The sequence below is a fragment of the Epinephelus lanceolatus genome, chromosome 22 (genome assembly GCF_041903045.1).
Source record: "Epinephelus lanceolatus isolate andai-2023 chromosome 22, ASM4190304v1, whole genome shotgun sequence".
Lineage (NCBI taxonomy): Eukaryota > Metazoa > Chordata > Actinopteri > Perciformes > Serranidae > Epinephelus > Epinephelus lanceolatus.
The window spans coordinates 29,949,692-29,971,496 of NC_135755.1; the positions used below are offsets into that span (position 1 = coordinate 29,949,692).

The 21,805-nt window shown below is 41.3% G+C and overlaps 1 protein-coding gene across 4 annotated transcripts in view; it reads right to left on the minus strand.

Moving 5' to 3' along the window:
• tbc1d14 (TBC1 domain family, member 14) overlaps positions 1-21,805 on the minus strand; it is a 44,887-nt gene that overhangs the window by 16,379 nt on the left and 6,703 nt on the right. For 2 of the 4 annotated variants that reach the window (XM_033610110.2, XM_033610109.2), the window contains one exon: positions 12,345-12,468. In XM_033610110.2, the coding sequence (XP_033466001.1) occupies positions 12,345-12,468 (124 nt within the window). Of the gene's footprint in view, positions 1-6,453; positions 6,594-12,344; positions 12,469-18,453; positions 18,631-21,805 lie in introns of those variants that run through there. The other 2 variants (XM_033610111.2, XM_033610112.2) reach the window with 2 other exon arrangements.

The following is a 21,805-nucleotide window of genomic DNA, read 5'->3' on the forward strand; positions in this document are numbered from 1 at the left end:
TTTGTGTTGCTGTCTGTTGTACCAGATCCTGTGGGATGAATAAAGGTAATTGAATCAGATTCAAAAGGGCAGGGCATAACATAACAAAAGTAAAAGGAGAGAGATAAAAAGACATAAAGACATCACAAACTATTGAAATACCCATAATAACCTTAACTGAGTGCTCGTGCACACCACTGAGTTCAAACACAGGTGCACGAGTTGTGTGAGAGGTTGTAAACTGATTTTTTTCCATATAGTTTTGCCGCTGTTTAACAGGGACCCCATTTACCCAAATCCATCAAAAACTTTCGCCTTTTTTGGATTCTTCATTTATCATGGAGGCATGTGGAAAAAACAGTTTTCTTCACAAATTCAATGTAACCTGGGTAATTGAAACACAAATAATAATTCTGTGGGTAAGTTTGTCTTTAAGGAGTAAACTGACATGTGGAACACACACACACACACTTCTTTCTTGGTGAGACTGATGAAATTGAAACTGTCACATCTCTTAAATATAAAGCTAGGAGACGATTAGTTTAGCTAAGCTTAGTATAAAAAGTGAAGGCTAAGGGAAAAGAGCCAGTTGTGGTTTTAAAGGGAGGTTTATGCAGGACTTTCTTTATATCTAGTGGGCAGATAGGAAAGTTGAATTGAACTTCTCATCCAAACTCCTATCAACAAAGCAAAAAAGAGTGAATGAAATAGCTGAAAACTCAAAGAAAGCAGAAAATTTAGCTTTAAAGGGGAGTAAACACAAAGTGGCAGTCATCAGTATACACTTTCCTTATCTTGCAAAGACACAAGAAAGACCTTCCCAGAAAAACAGTGGCCACATTTCAAAGTGACAGCAGGGTATCATCTTATTCGCACACAGCAGGGAAGCTGCTTATGTGAAAATAAATGGACCAGAGTGATAGAACGGAGTTTGGAGATGATGGGAAAGCCTGAGAGTAAATGCCAAAACATCTCTTGAGGATTGGGTGTGAAGGGAGAGCAGTTGACACAGAAGACAGACGCAAATGAGGGCAATGATGGGGAAAGAGTGAGGCAGGAAGTTAAGAGTGCTAATTGAAAACCATTCCTCCGCCGCTGGAGAACGGAGGTGATTCATGGGTAAGACTGCACTCAGCACTGGGATGAGAGTAGTCCTATACACAGAGGGTGAGTCACCATTCTCATGTGTGTACTTTCCCCTACTTTTCTTCTTCTTTGCTATCTATATCCTCACTTTCATCTGCTCTGCATCTGTCTATCATCCCTAAATCCCCTAGAAGCTTTGTGACTTGGTGACTATTTGTAGTGCCAGTTGATTACCTACTGTAGCTTGCAAGTTAACCTATAACAAGCTGAGAACATGCTAGCACTAGACACTAAAATAGCCCTCTAACTAAATTGTTAATAGTCAGTTAGCAACAGAGCTAGCTTGGTCGCTAATGGGCCAGCAAGCCTCCAGTTTATTCAGGAAAGAGAATTAAAAAAATGGATGGTGTAACACAACTGACAAGATAGCTTTCTCACAAAACAATATTTTTCCTTGTGTTAATGACTGACAGAGTTTGCCTTTGTTATTATTTAGCCTCATGTAGTGGTGGACTTCAGTTCGCTGCGGGGCAGGGCCAAAAAAATAACAAGGTCACCAGCACACATTAAGCTGTCTAGCATGTAGGCCTGTTTTTCTCAGTTTTAAAGCCACCTAGTAGCGCACTACATCTCAATTTCTCCCCTGGAAGGACACTTGATCATGTTTTTCCTACTTGAAGGGCACCCTAGAGGGCCCTACATCATTTTTTAATTACTATAGGGGCATCCAGGGTACGGAATTAATCTGCAGATGCTCTTTTTTAAAATGAGACCGAACTTTGTTTTTATGGATGTCGGATTTTGAGCCACAGCGAAGGCCAAAATGTGGCCTGCAACACACTAGGTATGGCTTGTTGAGACAATTTCTTAAAAACTTAGGGCCCCTACAAGCTTGTTAGAGAAGTGAGGAGACAGCAGCTGACGACAGTTAAAAACAGTCACTAAAAAAAGTTTTTTAACAACTGTGAATCAACCCAACCACATGGGTCCTTGAGTGTACAGTCATTAATGTACACACAAAGTATAAGGCTGATTGGTCCAGTAGTTTAGCTGTAAACAGACAGATTCAAACACTCACAGACGCACATGCACAACCAACCACATGATCCCTCCGAGCTTACGCCTGGCAGAGATAATGAATAGGTTAACGTGCCTGTATTGTTGCTTGGTTTATTAAAGACTGTGCGTACCCAAGGGAACGCCTGCAGGTCGATAAAAAAGGTTAACTGGAGCTTTGCACCCTGAGAATAAATGGAGACTGCAGAGAGAGGAAAATGAGTGTGAGGTACAGTGGGGGAGGAGGAGGGAAGGAGCAATTTGGCATCTGTCCAGCAGCAATGCAGGTGCTACCAACAAGGTGAAACAAAAGACAGGATGTGCGTGAAGCTGCACAGAGGTGTGTGTGGAAGGGAAGATTTGTGTGAATGTGATGTGAGAACAAGTACGGTACAAACAGTGAAGTAAGCGGTATCGAAGTATTTCAAGTATGTGAGGAGGAGAAACTACGAAAAATGACAAGCTACAACAGTAACAAACAAACTGATGGTGACAAATTAAGTTATATTCCTATTAATGGCTATCGGGCAGCACAAATGAAATAATAAAAACTCCAACAACAATGATAAGAAACTCCTCCTTATCCCCTCACTTTTACGCTGGAACTTTACTCTCTGTGTGGTGTGGTAGCTTTCAGCTGCTGGAATAGCAACTGTATCCCATGATAATCTGCCACCAGGGCAACCAGCTTTGTCACGCTGCTTTTCAGTTGTTCTCCAATTTCCTGGTAGTGGTGTGAGAGCTCTCCGGCTGCACTGACTGGCTAGCTGGCTGCTAATGGCCTTTATGCTCTAAGAAGCAGCTCTCTGAAGATGACATCAAGTTGTTTTCGTATTCAGAACTTGTCTGTACATAGCATCACACTATGTGGCCTTACAACGTTATACACAATTATACTGAAGTTCTGCTTGGGTAAGAGCATGTTGGTATGTTACGCAAAAAGACACAAAGTGGGCTTGAAAAGACAGTTCCCATAGAGATGTTGGTCAAACTCTCCTACTGTGTCACCTTGGATTAGAACTTATGCATCCTATCCTCATGAAAACACCACTGGCTTTCTCAATAATGAAATCTACGAGATGAAAAGCCACAACAGGGTGCTTAGCCTGGTTTTCCTGCATGCCAAACACAGCTTTTCACTGGAAACTGCTTGAGGCAGTCCAAAAGTAATTTCCAAAGCAAATCAAGCACAGAACAATGAATGAATGAGTAAGACGGCTTCTGTGGTTGGCTGTATTTAGGGGTGTGTGTGTGTGTGTGTTTGGCAGCTATTGCAGGACAGGTAACATATACACTAATCAGAGCTGTTATTTAATTTCAACAAGTCCATTCCACTGATTTCTTTTACAGACAATGACATTAAAACTTAATGTATATACCAGCATTTGAGAATCCTTTAAACAGGTACACTGTTAAAACCCTTTTTCCACCAAAATTAGTCAGGGTTCAACGCTAAGGTTTTTTTTCACTTGCCAGGTCGGGCAAGTTGGTCAGAGATCTACTTGCCCGAAGTCAGTTTTTACTTGCCCTATAAAAATGGTTTAATTTAAGCGGCTATCAAATAACAAAGACTTGTTATTTACGTGACAATGCCTGAACGCAACACAAGCTCAGCATGAGTGCCGTGCTGCGCTGCTGTGTGAGCAGCGTGTTTGTCTGTGCGCAACAGCAGTCTGTTGGTTATTTACACACTGTCCATTTCAATAACTTTGTCAGCTGACAAACTGCACCGGGCTCGGGGTCAGGTTTGGTCAGGAAAATGCGGCCCGAGCCGCTCTAGCATGCTCACCTGTGTGTGTGGCGGAACTCCGCCGTGCGCGATACAGAGAGCAGAGGAGAATTGTTAATGCGTGACCATGTAGAGACAGAAATGACACGATGGCATAACACCATAAATAGTATATTGTTATGTTATTATATGAAGCGTCCGTCGCGCAAAATAATATCAATGGGCGATGTGGGCAGGACATTGTTACACAGCTGTGCCTGTGACTTCAGGCAGAGAGACCGCTGCATCAGAGCAGAAGGAGCATGTTTTAAAATACATTTATTTTATCAATTAGTTATTAACTTTTACTATTTTTAGCAACTTGCCCGATCGGGCAAGTGAGTTGTTAGTTTACATGCCTGACCGTGAGTTTTACTTGCCCCGGGTAATCGGGCAATCCTTATTGTTGAGCCCTGTTAGTGCACATATGCAGGTTTTTTTAAACACGGGAAAACTTGCTGAAAATAGCCAAAAGACTCCTTTCATTTTGGCAGAAGACAAGTATGCTTTTCTGTGTTAGTTTTTCTGGTGTTTCACATTCAATGTCACGAAATGTGCCGGGAAACAGGTTGGTAAACAAATTGGTGCAGACAAATTTGGATCGATGTTTGAGTGCTGCTTGGAGGGAGATGGGCGGAATTTGTGGCTGACAATACAAGAGTTGCAAAGTCATTGGGCCATGCTATTGGGCGTCATGTTTCCGTCACTGCTGATTGGAGCTGGAGCCAGAGTTCTCACAGGTTTTTACCAATGAATTTTCAAAACTTTTCCTTAACACTTTACCCCATTTCCGTGACTTTATTTAAGTAGTTTAAAACACATGAGCAGATTGGACGTGGCAATGAATTGGTCGAGTGTCAGTTGAGGTTTTCACGCAGTTATACCAATGCCGTAGCATTATCTCACCTGGCCAGAGCAGGCGTGAAAAACGCACAGACGCTGGCAGTCTTTTGAGCGGCCTTTTGGTAGTCTTGATGCTACTTTCCTTTAGCATGGCTGACATGACTTCCACTTGGCCCATGTTGCCCACATCATTTGATGCAGGGCCTACATCCAGTGCGGCTAGAGTCTGCCTTTCTCCTGAGCCATGTATTATATTTGTCATTTTAAATACATACATACATTACTAAACACACACACTTCCCAGGCATTTACAGATAAACAAACTGCTTGCACTCGCTCATAAGACATTCCCACCACCAACTAGCTTCATACGTCAATATGTATCACGTGATACTAGTGACATTTCAAGACACAGCACTAGATTTTAAAAAAGTAATACATTGAATGCATTTCACGTAACGTTAGACATGTTTGGGGATTTTCATGAACATTATTTAAAGAATAGCCAAAACACTGTATATTCAAAACTTTCCCAAAATAATCTGTTAATTCAAAACCATTTTATGGCCTGAAAACCCCTTTATCTAATTTCAAAACCTTAGCAGGAATGTCATGACTGTGGAAACCCTATGGAGCTGATAACTATCTGTAATTACTGCAGAGTCTTTTGTCCAGGGAATGAATGACTGCAACGTTTCCCACTACAGACATAAGCCAGATGTTAGCAGGTGTTAGTGGGGGTTCTGCCCAGTGGGAAAAGGGTTTTATTTTATACATGTCCCTTTGAAACCTGAATTGGAAAAAGCACTTTTCTACTTGTGAGGCAAACTTACTCCTAAATCTGCGACAGTCAATACATTTACTTATTTTGCTTCACAGGTATCATTTGAGAAACTGACCTCATTTTCAACCAAATCTATCTCTTGTATAGACTTAGCTACACATTGCAATCATATCTGGTTATTCATAGTAACAAAAAAATTGCAAATGAAACCAGTTTTTGAATGAATGATTTCATTTGTATGTAGTATTTTTTGGCAGACTGCATCTGACACACGGGCAGCTGAATTACAGTTACCACAGGGGAGCTGAGGAGGAGCACAAGCCTGTTAGTGAGACTCCAATGATCTGGCAGCTTTGTTGAGACAAACTTTATAAATTGTCCAACATCCAGACAAACAGATGGAAACATGAGCACGGGCATCGAACACTCAGATACAATCCAGTGCTTTTTATATCCAAGCACGTTTTGCTGGAAAGTGGAAGTCCCACTGATTCAGATGACTCTTTAACTGCATCAGTAATACAGCAGGATTAAATCCCTCGACAGGATTCAGAAAGCCAAAACAAAAAAGACAGCACTGTCACACTGCCGCACGTGCTTTCGTTGAACGAAGTTGAAGGCTTTACGTCAAGTTACATGCAATAAAGATGGGTCATCTCCTTGGTGGACATTAGTCCAACAACAGGAAACCAAATGTTTCCATCTTTCCACAGACATCCTGACCATCATCAGCCCGTTCCCCCATCACAACCACCATGAAGCACAGAGCTAAGACAAGCTCAAAGAGGCTATTATGTGAAACCTGAGCCATCCTCCTCCTCTGCTGCGTGTCTTTCACGCTCTGACTACCAATGCCCTCTGATTCTGCCAGACAAGGAGAGAGACAGTGGGTCATCGAGCTCACCCACTTGTCCTCACAGTGTGAATGCTCACTCACCATGAACGCTGCAGTTCCTTACAGGCGGCCAGTCCTCCGGTGGGGGTTCGTTTCCAAAACCTTAGCCTAGCGTCATTGCTGCTCCTGGGGGCTCACTCCTGGCAACAAGACACCCAGGAGCAAGAAGACGAGGAGGAGGAGGAGATCAAAAAGGAGGTCAGAGGGACAGTCAAGCTGCCAACGGTGGGACACACCCCGCATTGGAAATGATGCAGCAGCAGCATGATACCCCTCTATTTTCCTCCCCCCCTCTCTCTCTCTCTCTCTCTCTCTCTCTCTCTATCTCTCTGAGCAGTGACGCTACACCGTGCGGCTCCGCATCAGGTCTATTGCTGCTGCTGTGCGTGTGTGTCAGCAAATCAGCACCGCCGTGTGTTATTAGTCACCATTGCTGCACTGAATGGAGCTCCGTGCTCTGCTTTGCCCTGGCAGCCGTTCTAATCAATCCCAGAGTAATGGATCGGGTTTCAGCCTCTCAGCCTTCTGCTCTTTTAATCCAGTCAGGACTGAACAAGAGGCTGAAGCTAAAGTGCTGGTACAAGTTACACATATTGTGCCCTTGGAGAATTTCTTCTCTTTCCCTGTCTATTAGATGATTCACTATACACAGGTGAAATTGCTGCCTACCAACACAGCAATCAGACCTGTAGGAGATGTGCCTCTTACACAACATGCAAAGTTTTTAATTATTCCATTTATGACTATTTAGTGTTTTTGTGTCAGTATTCTTCGATTGTCTAGAAAGGGTTGAGCAATACAACGATACAGTGACATTAAATTTACAGGGTTCCCACACATTTTCATAACCAAATTTCAAAACTTTCCCATGACTATTCCAGGTCCCACAGGATCAACAAAGGAAGGCAGTGGAACACGAGAAGCTCGAAAAATACCAAGGGCTGTAAGAGGAGCTAGAAAAGATGTTGGGAGTTAAGTGGTGCCAGTGGTAATCAGAGCATTGTGGGCTGTGACCCCCAAACTGGGAGAGTGGCTCCAGCAGATTCCAGGTACAACATCTGAGGTCCCTGTCCAGAAGAGCACTGCCCTACTATAGTCCTATATAATTTTCAGTTAGCTGGCATTCATGAAGGAAGAGATGAAACAAGGGGAGAAAATGAAGAATCGTGTGTGATGGCAAACAAAACTCTGTCAAACAATTAGAGCTACATTACGTCAACAGCTACAGAAAATAAATCTGCTGTTATGTTACATTACATGGAAAGTTATCTACGGGAAATTACTGTAATAATTCCCGTACACACAAGCTTTTAATCATTTTTACTAATGCAATGACTTTTCCAGGCCTGGAAAATGTGACTGTGAAATTCCCTGACTTTTGCAGGTTTTCCATGACCGTGGGGACCCTGACTTTAATTGATAATGCTGCCAACCAGAGAGAAGTAAAGCTAAAGTAGCAGTGGCAAAAGTAAAAGTTTTCTATAGTTCTGGAAATTAAACCGAAACTGAAGAAGGGTTACAGGATTTTAGTATGATGATGTCGTGCAGCGGATGCTTTAGCAGGTGTGCTGCTGATTTAGCACTGAAAGCCCAGCTTTATGAGGGTGCGGGTTTGTGTGCTTGTTTGTCAGGTGACTCGTTAGCGCATCATTATACTAATTGGTAGTTGTGATGTATTGTGTGACGATGAGATGGTGCCTGGATGCAGGTATTATAAAAATGAAGCGCAGTGAGTATACAGTCATTTAATACACCAGGAGCATTTAACGCAGACCTACTGATGGGCATTAAAGTGATGAGCATTCAACCCATTAATATGAGTAAGCTGTCACACTGTTGGTGGAGACTTCAGTACTATTTTAGTTCATACTTTTAACTGATGAACCAGAGAATTGTTGAGTAACACAGGGCTTCATGATCAAATGATCAAAAATTAAATTAAGAGGCGCAAAATGCATGTTCTGAATAGTGAGGGGGTTGAGTCCGATGCGTCCCCTCTTAAATCTGTATCTATGGAGTTAATAAAATAGTTGCATTGACGCTGAATACCTGTGCAGGCCTGGTTTTATTCCACACAGAAAATTTAGCAAGAATCAATAAGGGAATTGATAAAGAATTGGACAGATAATTAGGGGTGGTATCAATAAAGTGTTATTAATTCCCATCCTTAATTGCAATCTATGCACAGGAGCACTGAAGCTGTTCTGGGGGCTTATGGTGAACCAACACCTTACTGAGATACTTTGCTGGTGTAACCTATGTGTAAATGCAACCTCTAAGATAATGATCATTATGATGACATCCACTTGATTTAATGTCCATAGTGCCTGGTTAACTATGGAACACTCTAATATAAACATGTTGATCAGACACCACTGCTCCTTTATTGTCATCATCATCTTTCTATGGTATTAAAATAGTTTGAATATACTGAATATCAGCAGAAAATGTCAATTTTAGCTGAGCTTTAGCCAATTTACGCATAACTTTCAGTAGTGGCTATCATAATCCCTCATTAATCTATGTCTAGAAGGTGTTAAAATGACTTCAAATTAAAATTCTAACACCTGCTGGGAATATTGTCCAATTTTAATCCAGCCCCACACCCAGATCTCAGCAATTCAGACATGCCAGGGCTGCCACACAATGTGATTTAGAGACTCAGCAGGTAACAGAACAATAACTTTCTTCAGCAGGCAGCAATTCACTGTGAGCAGACATTGTACTGTGGCCTCCAGATACACTGAAGTCCCCAGACTGAAGTGGTGTAAATTAGAATGTAAAACTTGGTTCACAGTTTTGTTCTCAAAGGAGAAACATCCCCGGTGGAAAAAGCACACTATGTGTCTCGTAGCAGCTGAACAATAACCTTGGCAAATAAAGCATTACACACACACACACACACACACACACGCAAACACTGAGAATTCAGTGACCCCGCCTTTGAGCAGCAGCGTCAGCGGCAAGACAAAAGCTTGAAAGCCTAGCCTTGTTATCTGATTCCCAAGGTTCAATATAAGGTTACAACCACAGATGAGATGGACTTCAGATATGAAGCACATGTGGATGTGTGAATGAGTGTTTGTGTGCACACCAGCACTTGTGGAGGAGCCAGCATGTCAATCCTGGAGGTCTAATTTCTAACCAACACAGCCAGATAGCCAACATGGCAAGCTATTATAAAATAATGTGTGACAAGTTAAAGGGCTGATACGTAAACTGTGGAAACTACAGATTAAAATGCCTTTCAACCAGGTTTCAACAGCACAAAGAGCACAGAGAAGAGTGTTACTTCCCCGGTGTCAGACTCAGGGTAAATGGAAGCAAAATAACAGGCTCCTACAGGCTCTAATTACAAGCTGCCATCTTGTTCTTTGGTTTATTTTACCAGTGGGGAGATGTCGTGCTCTTTAATTGGCCCTGAGACACTTCCCTGTCTGCCTTTTGAATGGCAGTGGGAAATTATAAGAGCGTTCAGTCACCAGCTTGTTATCTAACAAAGCGCTCTCAAAGACCTTGACATTTTGAATTTCAGCTTGCTGAGCAACACAAACACAGCATTACATGCACGTGGCATGCAAATGCCACACAAGGATTAGAGTCTGATGCAGGAAAATAGTTCAATTCTTGTCACCTGCATGTTTAAAAAGAAAGTCATCAATGGCTAGTAATTAATTTTAGCATAAATAATGTATATACATGGACTTTTTCCATTGTATTTTGTCTTTATTTGTTATTGTTGGTGTATGTCAAATAATTATTTACTCTTCCATCCAAGGATACAGAATCAGCTTGTCCTTTTCATACTTTTCTATTTTAAGTGCTACTTTACAATAGCTACTATAGCTACAAGCTATTTCTCATTGGAAATTACACTCAAGCTACAGCAACATTACATTTTGTTTCAAAGTAGGAAGCTAACCAGCAGGTCCTACTCAGAAAAAGTAGCTAACTACAATGAAGCTATTTAAGTAATCTAATAGCAAATGGTAGAGAAACAGCTTGCTCTGGAAATGTAGTTTGTTAGCTACAAGATCTTGAAATGGCTACATGAAAATAGCAACATGATTTTGAATATGCCTCCGAATACTACTGGGAAATGTAGTTAAACTAGTGGCACCACTACGTAGCATGACTAACTCTACGTGCAGCTTTGCTACTCGCTGTAAATTGCATCATTATCCTAGTGTGACAGACCTAATCACGTGTAAGGTAGTTCAAGTATGCTTCTTCTAAAAATACATTGTGTTTTGATAATTATTCGTCCCAGCCCTTTCCATTATGTTTCTAATAGCTGTTGGAAAAAGCACTATGTGGCTGTTGGCTTTGCATGTGGCATTCTAAAAATAGCTTAAGAACCTAAATGTCACGGATGGGGAGTGCTGTTGCTGAGGGCATTGTGCTCTTTGTATTCAAGAACGCCACTGAGAATGTACTCAGTTACAGTATGTTCCTGATATTTTAAAAGTCCTCGTCCACAGAGTCATTACATAACAGAGTCTTAGACTTCAGTCGGTATTGTTATCATGAGTCATAATGTTGGTATACAGGACTTGCTGGTCTTTATTGTCCCACGGTAGATGATAAGCTCCCCTAAAAGGCATTATTGCACCAAAAGCTGGTTGCTCATCCATATGACCTTTGAACAACAGCTGTTCTGCAAAACAAGCTGCTGCAGCACAGTTTCATGGCGTTTTTAAACAAATGTTAAAGCCAACTACACTTAAAATTAATGCAATTAAAATAATATCCATCTAATATATTCAATATCTGGGGTTTAAGACTTAAGTCATATTCAGTGTGATACTATCTAGCACTGAAATGATTGCCAAACAAGCCTAAAACTTCTGTTTAAAGATGGCTAACAAACATGGTAATATCATAGCCTGCATTACAGGGCGAATGCTGCTGTCAATGATGCTGTCCATTAGGTTCAACATAGTGCAGGGGATTTAAATGTGTGTCAGGCAGCTGACCCTAATGGCTCATGACCAACTGCAAGAGCCGAAACCACAACTGACAAGGCCAGATAAACCAAATCCATATGATAGCATCATTTTGATGCAATTCCCCAGGAAATGTGCAATACTGTGTAACACTGTGACATTGCGACTGCTGACCTTCCTTTTTTGTTTGTCTGACATTTTTGGGAGTCTGTTTAATTGTTACGTTGTTTGCAGCTTATGTAGCACGATTGTCTACAACAAATTTCCCGCAAGGGACAAAGTTTATCTTGATCCTGATAAACGACAAGGGGCTACGGTGTGGGAATGGTACACAATGAAAAAATGTGGTGTAAAAATGGAAGTAAGTAGAATTTTAAAATCAAGTAAAAAATATATACATATTGTTTGATTTTCTTCCAGTAACTTTGTATAGCTGAGAGTTTTCTTTTGTATCATAGTCAGAGGGGATTGGTTGCTTAAAAGCCATGTTGTCTGTGATAGGCTCAAACTGTATACACTGAAAACTAAGCAAATGGTCTGTGAAACAAACAAGCCTATTGTTAGCTCATGTGACTAATATCTAATCTAGGATAGCACACAACACGCCGCTGAGCGGAGCTTCACGTGTTGCTATGAAAACAATAAGACAGTATGCATAAGGGAGCTTATTTTAAGATCAGTGAATAGATTAATGCTTTTATGAGAAACTCTACACACTGGAGTCAAACCACATTTAAGCTCCATCAAACAACAGACAAGCCTCAATCTGAGAAAATGCTCGGAAATCTCTTAAGGCATCTGATTACTCCCAGCTTTTAGATGGATTTCTGAAAAGTCATCTTTCTGTGACAAAAGGCAAAAAAATACTTTAAAGTGTGGAAAAGATCACTGCAGCTTTACTGTGTGAGAGGTGGAGCGATTGTCTGGTGTCTCCTGGTACGCACTGATAATGTGACAATGCCGTGATCCCAAAAATGAAGATTCTACCTTTTGTATTCTCTTTGGGTCCTTAATTGGGGCTTCCCGGGGTGGGACTTTCCCAAACAGCTTCCACCCTGGATCCCTCTGCTCCACTGGCCGACTGTCCTTCACTCTCCGGGCAAACAGGCTCCTGAGAGACAAATGGAGAGGGGGAGTTAGACTGGAGGACAAAGATATTAGGTAGGGCTGGACGATTATGGCAAAAATAATAATCACGATTATTTTGATTGATATTGAAATCACAATTAATAAACACGATTATTCATTGATTTCAAAACTCCACCAAAACTCAACTTCAAATATAACTCAAAAGAACAGCCAGAAATAAATTAGTAACAAGTAAACAAGTAAAAAAAATAAAAATAATAATAGTAAATTAAAATAATAATAGCCATAAAAACAATAAATAGAAATAAATACTAGGGCTGACCCAAAAAATTCAAAGCTTTGAAGCTTCGTTTGATGGCACGGGATTCGATTGTGAAAAAAAAAAAAAAAAAAATCGAATATTCGGCCTTTTTTTTCTCCCATTTTTTTGGGGGGGGGACCTTGAACGCAACACCATCTCCAACAAGGAAACAGAAAGCCCGACGTGCAATGAATGGAGACCTATTATCCTGCTTGAACACATACAGCTAAATTCTTTCAACAATGTGACTCAAAATAATGATAAAATGGATTTTATTTATGTAAAATAATATGCTGATGGTGACATTTTCCACTGGTCCGCTGTGCACTGAGATGGTGTCAGTGACACATGCTGCTCTGAGTCGTGCATCCGTCTGCTTGCGCTGCAAGCAGACGGATGCATTTTTATCTTAATTCTAGGATGCATTTTTATCTTAAGTCTAGGGTTGCAAGAAACTACCTTTTCGCCATAATTTGTATGTTATTAACTTTTTTGGACTTTTTTTTCCGCTCGTGTTGCCTTGGGGGGCAGACATGACAGCGTAACAAACTTTGCAAACAATTTCCTTAGCTCAACGTCCGTCAACTTGAAGCCAAAATGCTTCCAGAGGACTGAAGTTGTCCTACAGTGTACCTTTCTTCTCAACCAAAGGCTGTCTTTCTGCCATGTTCTCAATCGCTTGCTCCACATATTGATCCACACACGTCACACGCTTGCTGCTGCTGCACATAACACTGGTGCATTCACGGTGCTTACATACACGCCGCGCCGTGCAGCGCATTAATCGTTTTTCTTCAATTATAATGTTTTTATGATCGTGAGAAGCCAAAATCGAAATCATGATTAAAATTCGATTAATCGTCCAGCACTAATATTAGGTCATTATGATGAAAGAGCAAAACACAGAACACAAGCTATGATTGTAGTGTTCACTGGAGTAAATGTTTGGGCATTAAATGTGCCTGTGTCCTCGCTACTACACAAGCTCCCTACAGAGATAAGCTCACAAAAGGAACCTGTGGATTTAAGAACAAAAGTATACAAGCACCCAGAGAGCACTTTAACAACCAGTGTGACATCATGTGAGCTGGCAGGCTAGTCAAGGTCACAGGACTAATAAAACGAGATGTAGAACCCATTACACAGCAGCATTTGGAGACACCAACATGCTGTATGCTGCAGTAATCAGCAATTATACCTGTAGCTGCTGAAAACATGATAATCTTTGCTTCTTTCATTGAAGAATATGATCTTTCCACTTCAAATAACCACTTGTCTGTCTGCTCTGCCCTGCACTCCAATCTAAAAATCACCTGAATGCTCAGATGGACGAGAGAGCGATCTGCACACCGTGTTTAGCTTCCATCCACCTGGTGTTTAAATACCACATGCGACGCTGCTGAAAAGCCGCTCTCTTTTCAGCAGCATTCACTGTACCATTAAGCCAGCTATTCCTTTCATTGATCCATCAGCGTGGTGTCGTCACAGAGCTGTTAGTGGGGGCTTTAATTAAAAGCCTGAATAGAGCCTGGCTGTGAAAAGACATGAAGAAAGGGGTCAAATAAAAAGGCCCTTCTGGCCAGGCCACGTGACATAACAGGCAGAGTAAAGGGCTGTAACATCAAAGAATCCATATCCTGCTGTTTGTCTAAGCTGAAGAGGCAATCTAAAGATTATAATCTATTAATTAATAGAAAATATTTGATATATTCAACATTTCTGCTGTACAAGTCACGTTGACACCACTTAGCCCTAACCCACTGGAGCCAGGGTTAACTACTGATTGGTTTATAATTCCATACATTTTAGTTCCAACAGTTATGCTACAGATGCTGCACTAAATCACACATACAGCAGTTGTGCTTCCCTGCCAATCATTGCTGTTTTCCAGCCAGTGCTCAAACCACGCAGCCCCCAGTCAAACTATACCACACATTACACAACTATCACCATCATTCCCACAGCAACAGCACCAGGCTGGGGGACGATTTTGGCAACTAGGCCACTGTGAAATTGCAGGCTTCTGGATACCCTAGGGCCTAGACAGACTTTCAGTCATAGGCTGCATTTCCAGCCAAGCATTGTCAGTATAGTACCATTACAACCGTTCGTGACCCATACGGACATGAACCTAGACCCTAGATCTGCTTGGCAGTTTAACCTCAGACAGTACTCTCAAATGTAGGCTGAGTTGTTCCCAGATGGTAGTAGCCACATCACTGCTCCATCTAGCTCTCACTCAATTTCCTCTTCAGCAATGACGCAGAGAGACAGCATGGAGTCCTCCACGGTGCGGGTAAAAATGAAGCATGAGATGGACAGGTGGTTTGGCATGGTATCAGCAGTGATGCAGGCATTGTGCCAACGCAGTGAAAAGGGAGCTGAGTTGAAAGGCAAAGCTCTCATTTTTACCAGCCCATCTGAGTTCTGACCCTCACCTATGGTCATGAGCTTTGGGTAATGATCAAAAGATTGACATTATGAATACAAGCAACCATAAATGAGTTTCCTCTGTGGGGTGGCTGGGCTCAGCCTTAGAGATAGGGAGCTCAGAGTAGAGCCACTGCTCCTTTGCATCGAAAGTGGCCAGTTGATGTGGTTCAGGCATCTGATCAGGATCCTTCTGGGTGCCTCCCATTAAAGGTTTTCCAGGCATGCCCAACTGGTAGGAGGTCAGGGGTAGACCCAGAACACTCTGGGGGGGATTATCTATATCATCTGGTCTGGGAATGTCTTGGGATCCTCCTGGAGGAGCTGGACAGTGTTGCTGGGGACAGGGATGTCTGGAATACTTTGCTCAGCCTGCTGCTCCCACGACCCAGACCCTGATAAGCGATGAAAATTGATGAATGGAAGAAATGAAATGGAGCAACTTTCTTGGTACCCTCCACAACTTCGGACAATGGAAACATAAAAATGACCATCCTGAACTGGTTGGTGGAAAGACAGCTATACACAACCATGACACTCCAACCAATTACTCCAAACTTGTTGTTCGCATTTTGCCCGTTTTAGATTTTTTAGCCTCGAAGACCTCATTTATGCTCATTTTTAGACACATATACAGACATGGATGTAGCTTTCTGTCCATACTCTGCGTTCATTTCATCCGTATTTGTGCACGTATTCTGAAAGCTTACAGATATGGATGAAATGTAGCAGTACCACCAGAGACCGTGTGGGGAGTGTAGCGTAGTTTAAGACAGATACAACCAGAAGAGACAACAAAGGCATTCAAACATGTCATTAAACATGTTATAGTGTAGTTAACGGCCTCACAGACCCTCGCCACCTACAACGCATCTACTGAACGTATCTATGCCATCATAAAGGATGTTGGAAGTATGAGGGCAGTGATGTTTACAACAGAGCTATCTATTTTCATATGTAGTGGGAGTATAAATTAGCCCTACGATGCTTTGCCATGCCATATATGTTGCCCGTGTTGTAGAGTGTTCATTGATTAATACGGCAACTCAGCAGCAGTTACTGCTTTCATTATGCTTCAGGATTATTTATCAACTTTAGCACAACAATTCTGAAGTCAGATGCAGGGCATTATTATTGTTGAAAAGAGAAGGTGATTAACATATAATGAAAAGATGCCACTGGCTTAAAAATTCAAAAACTAATACCACTGTGTTGACTGTTGCAGCCCTTGTAAAAATCAGTTTCCAGCTAACTAGATAGCCTAAAAGAAATACCGCTAAAAACTGCAAAATCTTTTTAATACAAGTATCTATAACAGATGCATTTCATAGGTCAGCATTATCAAGAGTATAAAATCATCTAGCCCTATTTATGTGAGTTACTGACCAAGACAAGTTGATTAAGTAATGGAGCTGTTAAACATCCTGACCAGGTGTTCACAGCCAGCAATGATGACTTATGAAACCAACCACAAACACACATTAACCACATTTCACTTCAGTTTATCTGTGACATTTCTGTCTCAAATCTAGGTTTGAGTTTTAGGACAGCTCTGCATGCTCAGTGAATGAGCACGTGGCTGCGTGAGCCAGCACAGCACATTCAACATTATTTACCTTCCAGTGGTAACACCTCAATCTTGCTTTGGCACGTTTTACATCAGTCTCACATATTTTCCACTCTGCTAACTGATGCTGTAGTACACAAAGATAATGCAAGCATTGGAAGGCATTTCCTCATTGTATGAGTGACTCAAGGCTTTAATAAGGAAGCTGAACGGCAACACAGACATTAAAGGCCAGCACATGCAAGCTGTGTCACAGATAGCGAACACAGTGCAACATACAGTGACATTTAGGCTTATCTTATTCAGCTATTTTCACAACAGCACATTGGAAACGCAGAGCAAAAAAAAAAAAGCAACCTCCAGCTTGGAACAAATTTTCTTTTCTTGGAAAGATAATAGACAAATCCAGGAAAATGTGAGGCATTAGAAACTTGTAGAGCAACATTTTTCATGAATAGAGCTGTGAAGAGAAGTTGTCATCTGAATACGAGAATATCTACTGTAATCAATGCAACCCAACTCCACCCAGAAAAAATGAGAAGAAAGAAAATATCAGCTTTCAGTTCACAAGGAAGCAATGGGAAAGGATCTGAAAATGTGATCTAAAGAGAGGATGATAATAGAAATGCAATAACCAATGTCAACCCGAGAACTGAAAAAGAAATCTCAACTCACGGTCCAATGACCTGAGCTTGAACCTTGTGCAAAGACTTCTTTTCTTCTCAAACTGCTATTTCCAAAGTCAATAATGAACTTTCAAGCTCTACCAGTGAATCATTTGTGAATTGTGAATCACAGATCACATGAATCAGTTAGTTTTGGGCTTCATATTATGCAATACTATCAGTAAAGCCAGGCTTAGTTGAGATGGAAAAAACTATGTGTCAACAAGCTGTGAACTACGGGCAGTTATGAACTTGAGTAACCCCATGAACCACCATAAAACAATGCCAAATGGATCAAAGTGCAGAGGCCACCTTTACAAAGCAAAGCCTGACTTTAAGTCTCAACTCTCAACACTTGCATCAGTTTTCTGTACTGTTCATCAAAACATCACGTTCTCAGCTTTAGTGTACGCCACCAAACAAATGTTCACAAAGCAGGAACATGATTTGCATTCGGTCCAGGCCAAGTATGCCTCAACGTGACAGCTGAATGGCTGCGGCTATGGTCGAGTGCTCAAGTGGAACGGCTAGAAAATGGCAGAGGTGCTTGTTTCTGTGTTGAGTTGGAGCTGAGGCTCTGCACTGCACTGGTTTGTGGTCAAGTCTCCCAAGAATTTTAGGATTTCAAAACACTTGTGTTCAGTTATGCTGTTTGCAAATAAGGTGATAAGATGTCCCAGTGGTTCTTATGCTTCAACTAACATTGAGGACACCTGGCATGGAAATACCAAACAAGCTAGTACAAGAAGAGAGAAAGTACACTGAGTCTTTTCCTCATCGAAAAGACTATCAGTGAGCGGAACGTGGAGCTGCTCCAGGCGCATTTTTATAACAGTCAAACACAATTCAATAAATCCAGAGAATAGTGTGCATTTAGTCCAACAGAAAACAGTCAAACACAAATGCCATATTTTCAACTTCTAATCATAGCACTGTTACTGCTTGCATACAAAACACAGACAGAAATGGACAACAACAGGCCACAGTAGTTAAAAAATGTCAACCATGAAACTCCATTTTTTATGTCATCTGCCGGTATCCTACCTGTCAATGAAGAGAAGAAGTGATGGGGTTGCCATCCTGCACTCTCACCCAAAAAACACAGAGTCAAAATACTCCTCCCCAAAAAACACAGAGAAACAGGCACCTGGAAGCTGAGCGCTCACAGAGGTAAAGAGTAAACAAAGGAGAGCAAAAATTGAAGCTCTCCTTCAGTCAAGATTCAAACCTTCCATAGTTTGAGTACAAAAAGTCCCACACAGCCACTTTGTTGAGGCACAGTGAGATTGTGGAGGAACAGGCAATGAGAGGCCTGACTTAACAAATGGGAGGGGAGGAATGGGTGTGAAGAGAAGGAGTCTGAAGGGCACCGAGGGAATGAGTAACTACTCCATGTGAGGAAGGAGGGATAACAAAGATAACAGGGCAGAATGTTAAAGGGGGGTTCTGCCATTAGACACGTGCTGTATCACACTAAATCTAATTATTCTATTTCATCTAAAAGCATTTACAGTAAAAACTAGAAAAGTGCAGTCAAAGTGGAGATGTCGGCCAAGAGACCACGGCTCCTAGCTCCCTTACAGTGAAGATGGAGGTAGGATGAAAAAGATATTTTTTCATCTCGTATCTCGTCTAACTTATGTGGATCATGACATATCAGGTATGGAATTAATCTGTAGAGGCTGGGATTCAAAATGAAACCAAACATTTCTATGTATGTCAAGTCTTTGAGCCACAACAAAGGCCAAAATGTGGCCTGCAGACTGGGTAAGGCTTCTTGTTTTTAGCCAATCCAATTCCCGGGAATGCATTTTGCCATGTGATTTTGTTGATGATTTGTGGCCCCTACCAGCCGGTTGAGAGAAAGGAGGAGTCAGCAGTCAGTGACTGTATAAAGCAGCCAATAAAACAGCTTTTTTTTCAGCAACTGTGAATTTTGAGTCCTTGAGCATACAGTCATAAATGTGCACACAAATTATTAGGCTGACTGGTCCAGTAGTTTGCAAGATTAGCTGCTGACAGATAGATACACACACACACAACCCAATGCCTGACAAATATAAAAATCACATTAAGTGATGTGATACTGCCAAACATTAGTGTTAACACATGTACAATTTGTTTAAAAAAATATGATTGACAGCAGCGCATACTCTGAGGCTGTACTTAGGCACAGCAATTCTAAAGTCAGCATACGCACAATGACAAAACTCATTTATGTTTACTATGTTCATAATCTTCATTTAGTATTTTAGCATGCTAACATTTGCTAATCAGCGCTAAACACAGCTCAGATAAGGCTGGGATGTCATTAATCTTTGCAAGTATTTAGTCAGAAATCAAAATGCTGGTCAAACTTTGACCTGCTGGTGGAGCTAAAGGATATTCGGAGTATCACTACGGTTAAAAGTATTAATGCTCAGGGTACCATGAATATATCAAACTCAGAACCCATTGGCCATCAATTTTAAGGACGATTCAGCCTCTGGGACATCTATACAAGTTATCTGCATATGAATGCAAATACATTTTAAAAAGCCAACATAAAGCTAAATCTTTGTCAGACAATAGCTGTTGGGTTTCAAGACTACATTTCAGCCAACTGTTTTGCTCACCACACAGGTTGTTTAACTGCATGCAACCAAAGCCTGCTCAAACATGATTAGTCAATACTTCACAGACTACAAACTGGAACCTGAATGCTTCCTATACCAAAATCTGGTCCAGCTGCCTGCGGATTCTGCATTCATATGCAGTTATCTGTTTATAGAGATTATGGATATGTGCACCAAAATTTCATGGCAATCCAACCCATAGTTTTCAGGAGATTTCAGATTGGACCAAACTTTTGAAACAACCAACTGACATACTGGCACTACTGTCTATTCTGGCTACACTGGTTGTCATTATCAGCCCTGAAATTCTATACCACTGCCTCTCTTCAAGAAAATTTCATTTTACTGCATGCAAATAAGTATTAAATCAGTATTATATATGTTATGTAGAGTTATATAAGTTACAGTAATCATTGCGGGATTATTACTTTTTTTTTTTTTTTTTACAGTTCATTACCCAGCTCTGTAATGCTATAATTAAAGGCACTCTGAAAAAAAAAAACCCTTGAACCTCATCCAATCACAAACACATGTGGACACAGACACACGCACAAACCTACACACCTACACACAGCAGGTGTCAGGTTACAGCTGCGTTTACCAGAAGCCTGGTACAAAAGTGAAACAAAACTTAATAAATAAAAGTTTGACTAGGTGCTGTGAAATCCCCTTCCCTGTTCATTCAAGGAAATCTCTGGGCCTCAACAGAAAGTGGAATGTGGCAAAGCAGTGAGAGGAAATTAACGGCCTGTCTGATGATTTCTTTCATCAAGGCCAGTGAGTGTGAAGCCAACTTTAGAAATACTTCAAAGAACTACAAAATAACATCTCTAACTTTGTCATTCATCAGCACAGTCAGAACAAAGCACATTGCTGATTGCTTGCTCATTGTTTCTTTCAAATGTCTCTAAAGTGATTTAATTATGCATTTGACTTTGAAGGGATAGTGCACCCAAAAATGAAAATTCACCTATTATCTACACACCCATATGCCGATGGAGGCTCAGGTGAAGTTTTAGAGTCCTCACAACACTTGCAGAGAAAGTGTTGGAAAAAAGTCATTTGTTTTTAGCACAGTTCAGATGATGTTTTTCCAAACAACTTTTTATGTCGGGGCTTCAGGACACTTGGATCACTACGGAGGAGCAGTATGGAGATACTTTGTGGTTTCAATTATGTGTTTTTGGACGTCTGAATCTGCGGCACTGTCAGCCTCCATTAGGTGTAGTTGTGTTGCTACTACCCTCTCCTCTCAAGAGGAAGGAACACCACACTACCCATCATACCCATTCAGAACTGGGAAGTAACACTCTACATGCAACAGTATGACAGTATCCTCTTTACAAACAGAGCAGCAGTTCGGTCCCCCAGAGTGATGTAGCTTCTTTGTGGGCCAATCAGTAACTTTCAAGGAAATTCCTCAGCCAACGAAGGTAGGGTATGTGGCATTGGGACATGAAGGGTGACCCCTGATTTATAAAGGCCAAGATGCTTTTCTTTGAAAGAATAAATGACCTTGTTTTTGTCAGCCATGTTTTATTTCATGCATAGTCATGTGTTGGTCTGTAATTAATCTTCCTGTCCTTGCTTAACTTCTTAGGGAGGTTCGTTCACTAAACTGTAGCAGGAATATGCAGCTTTTTGTTCAAAAGACGGTCACTTGCTATGTGAGCTGTAACATGCAAGAGGGTGGGAGGGGTGAGGGATGTCTTGGCTAAGCAAGGTTTGTAAAGCAACTCTGAGCAATGCCTACCTCTGTGTAACTTCTATAAGGCTTTTAA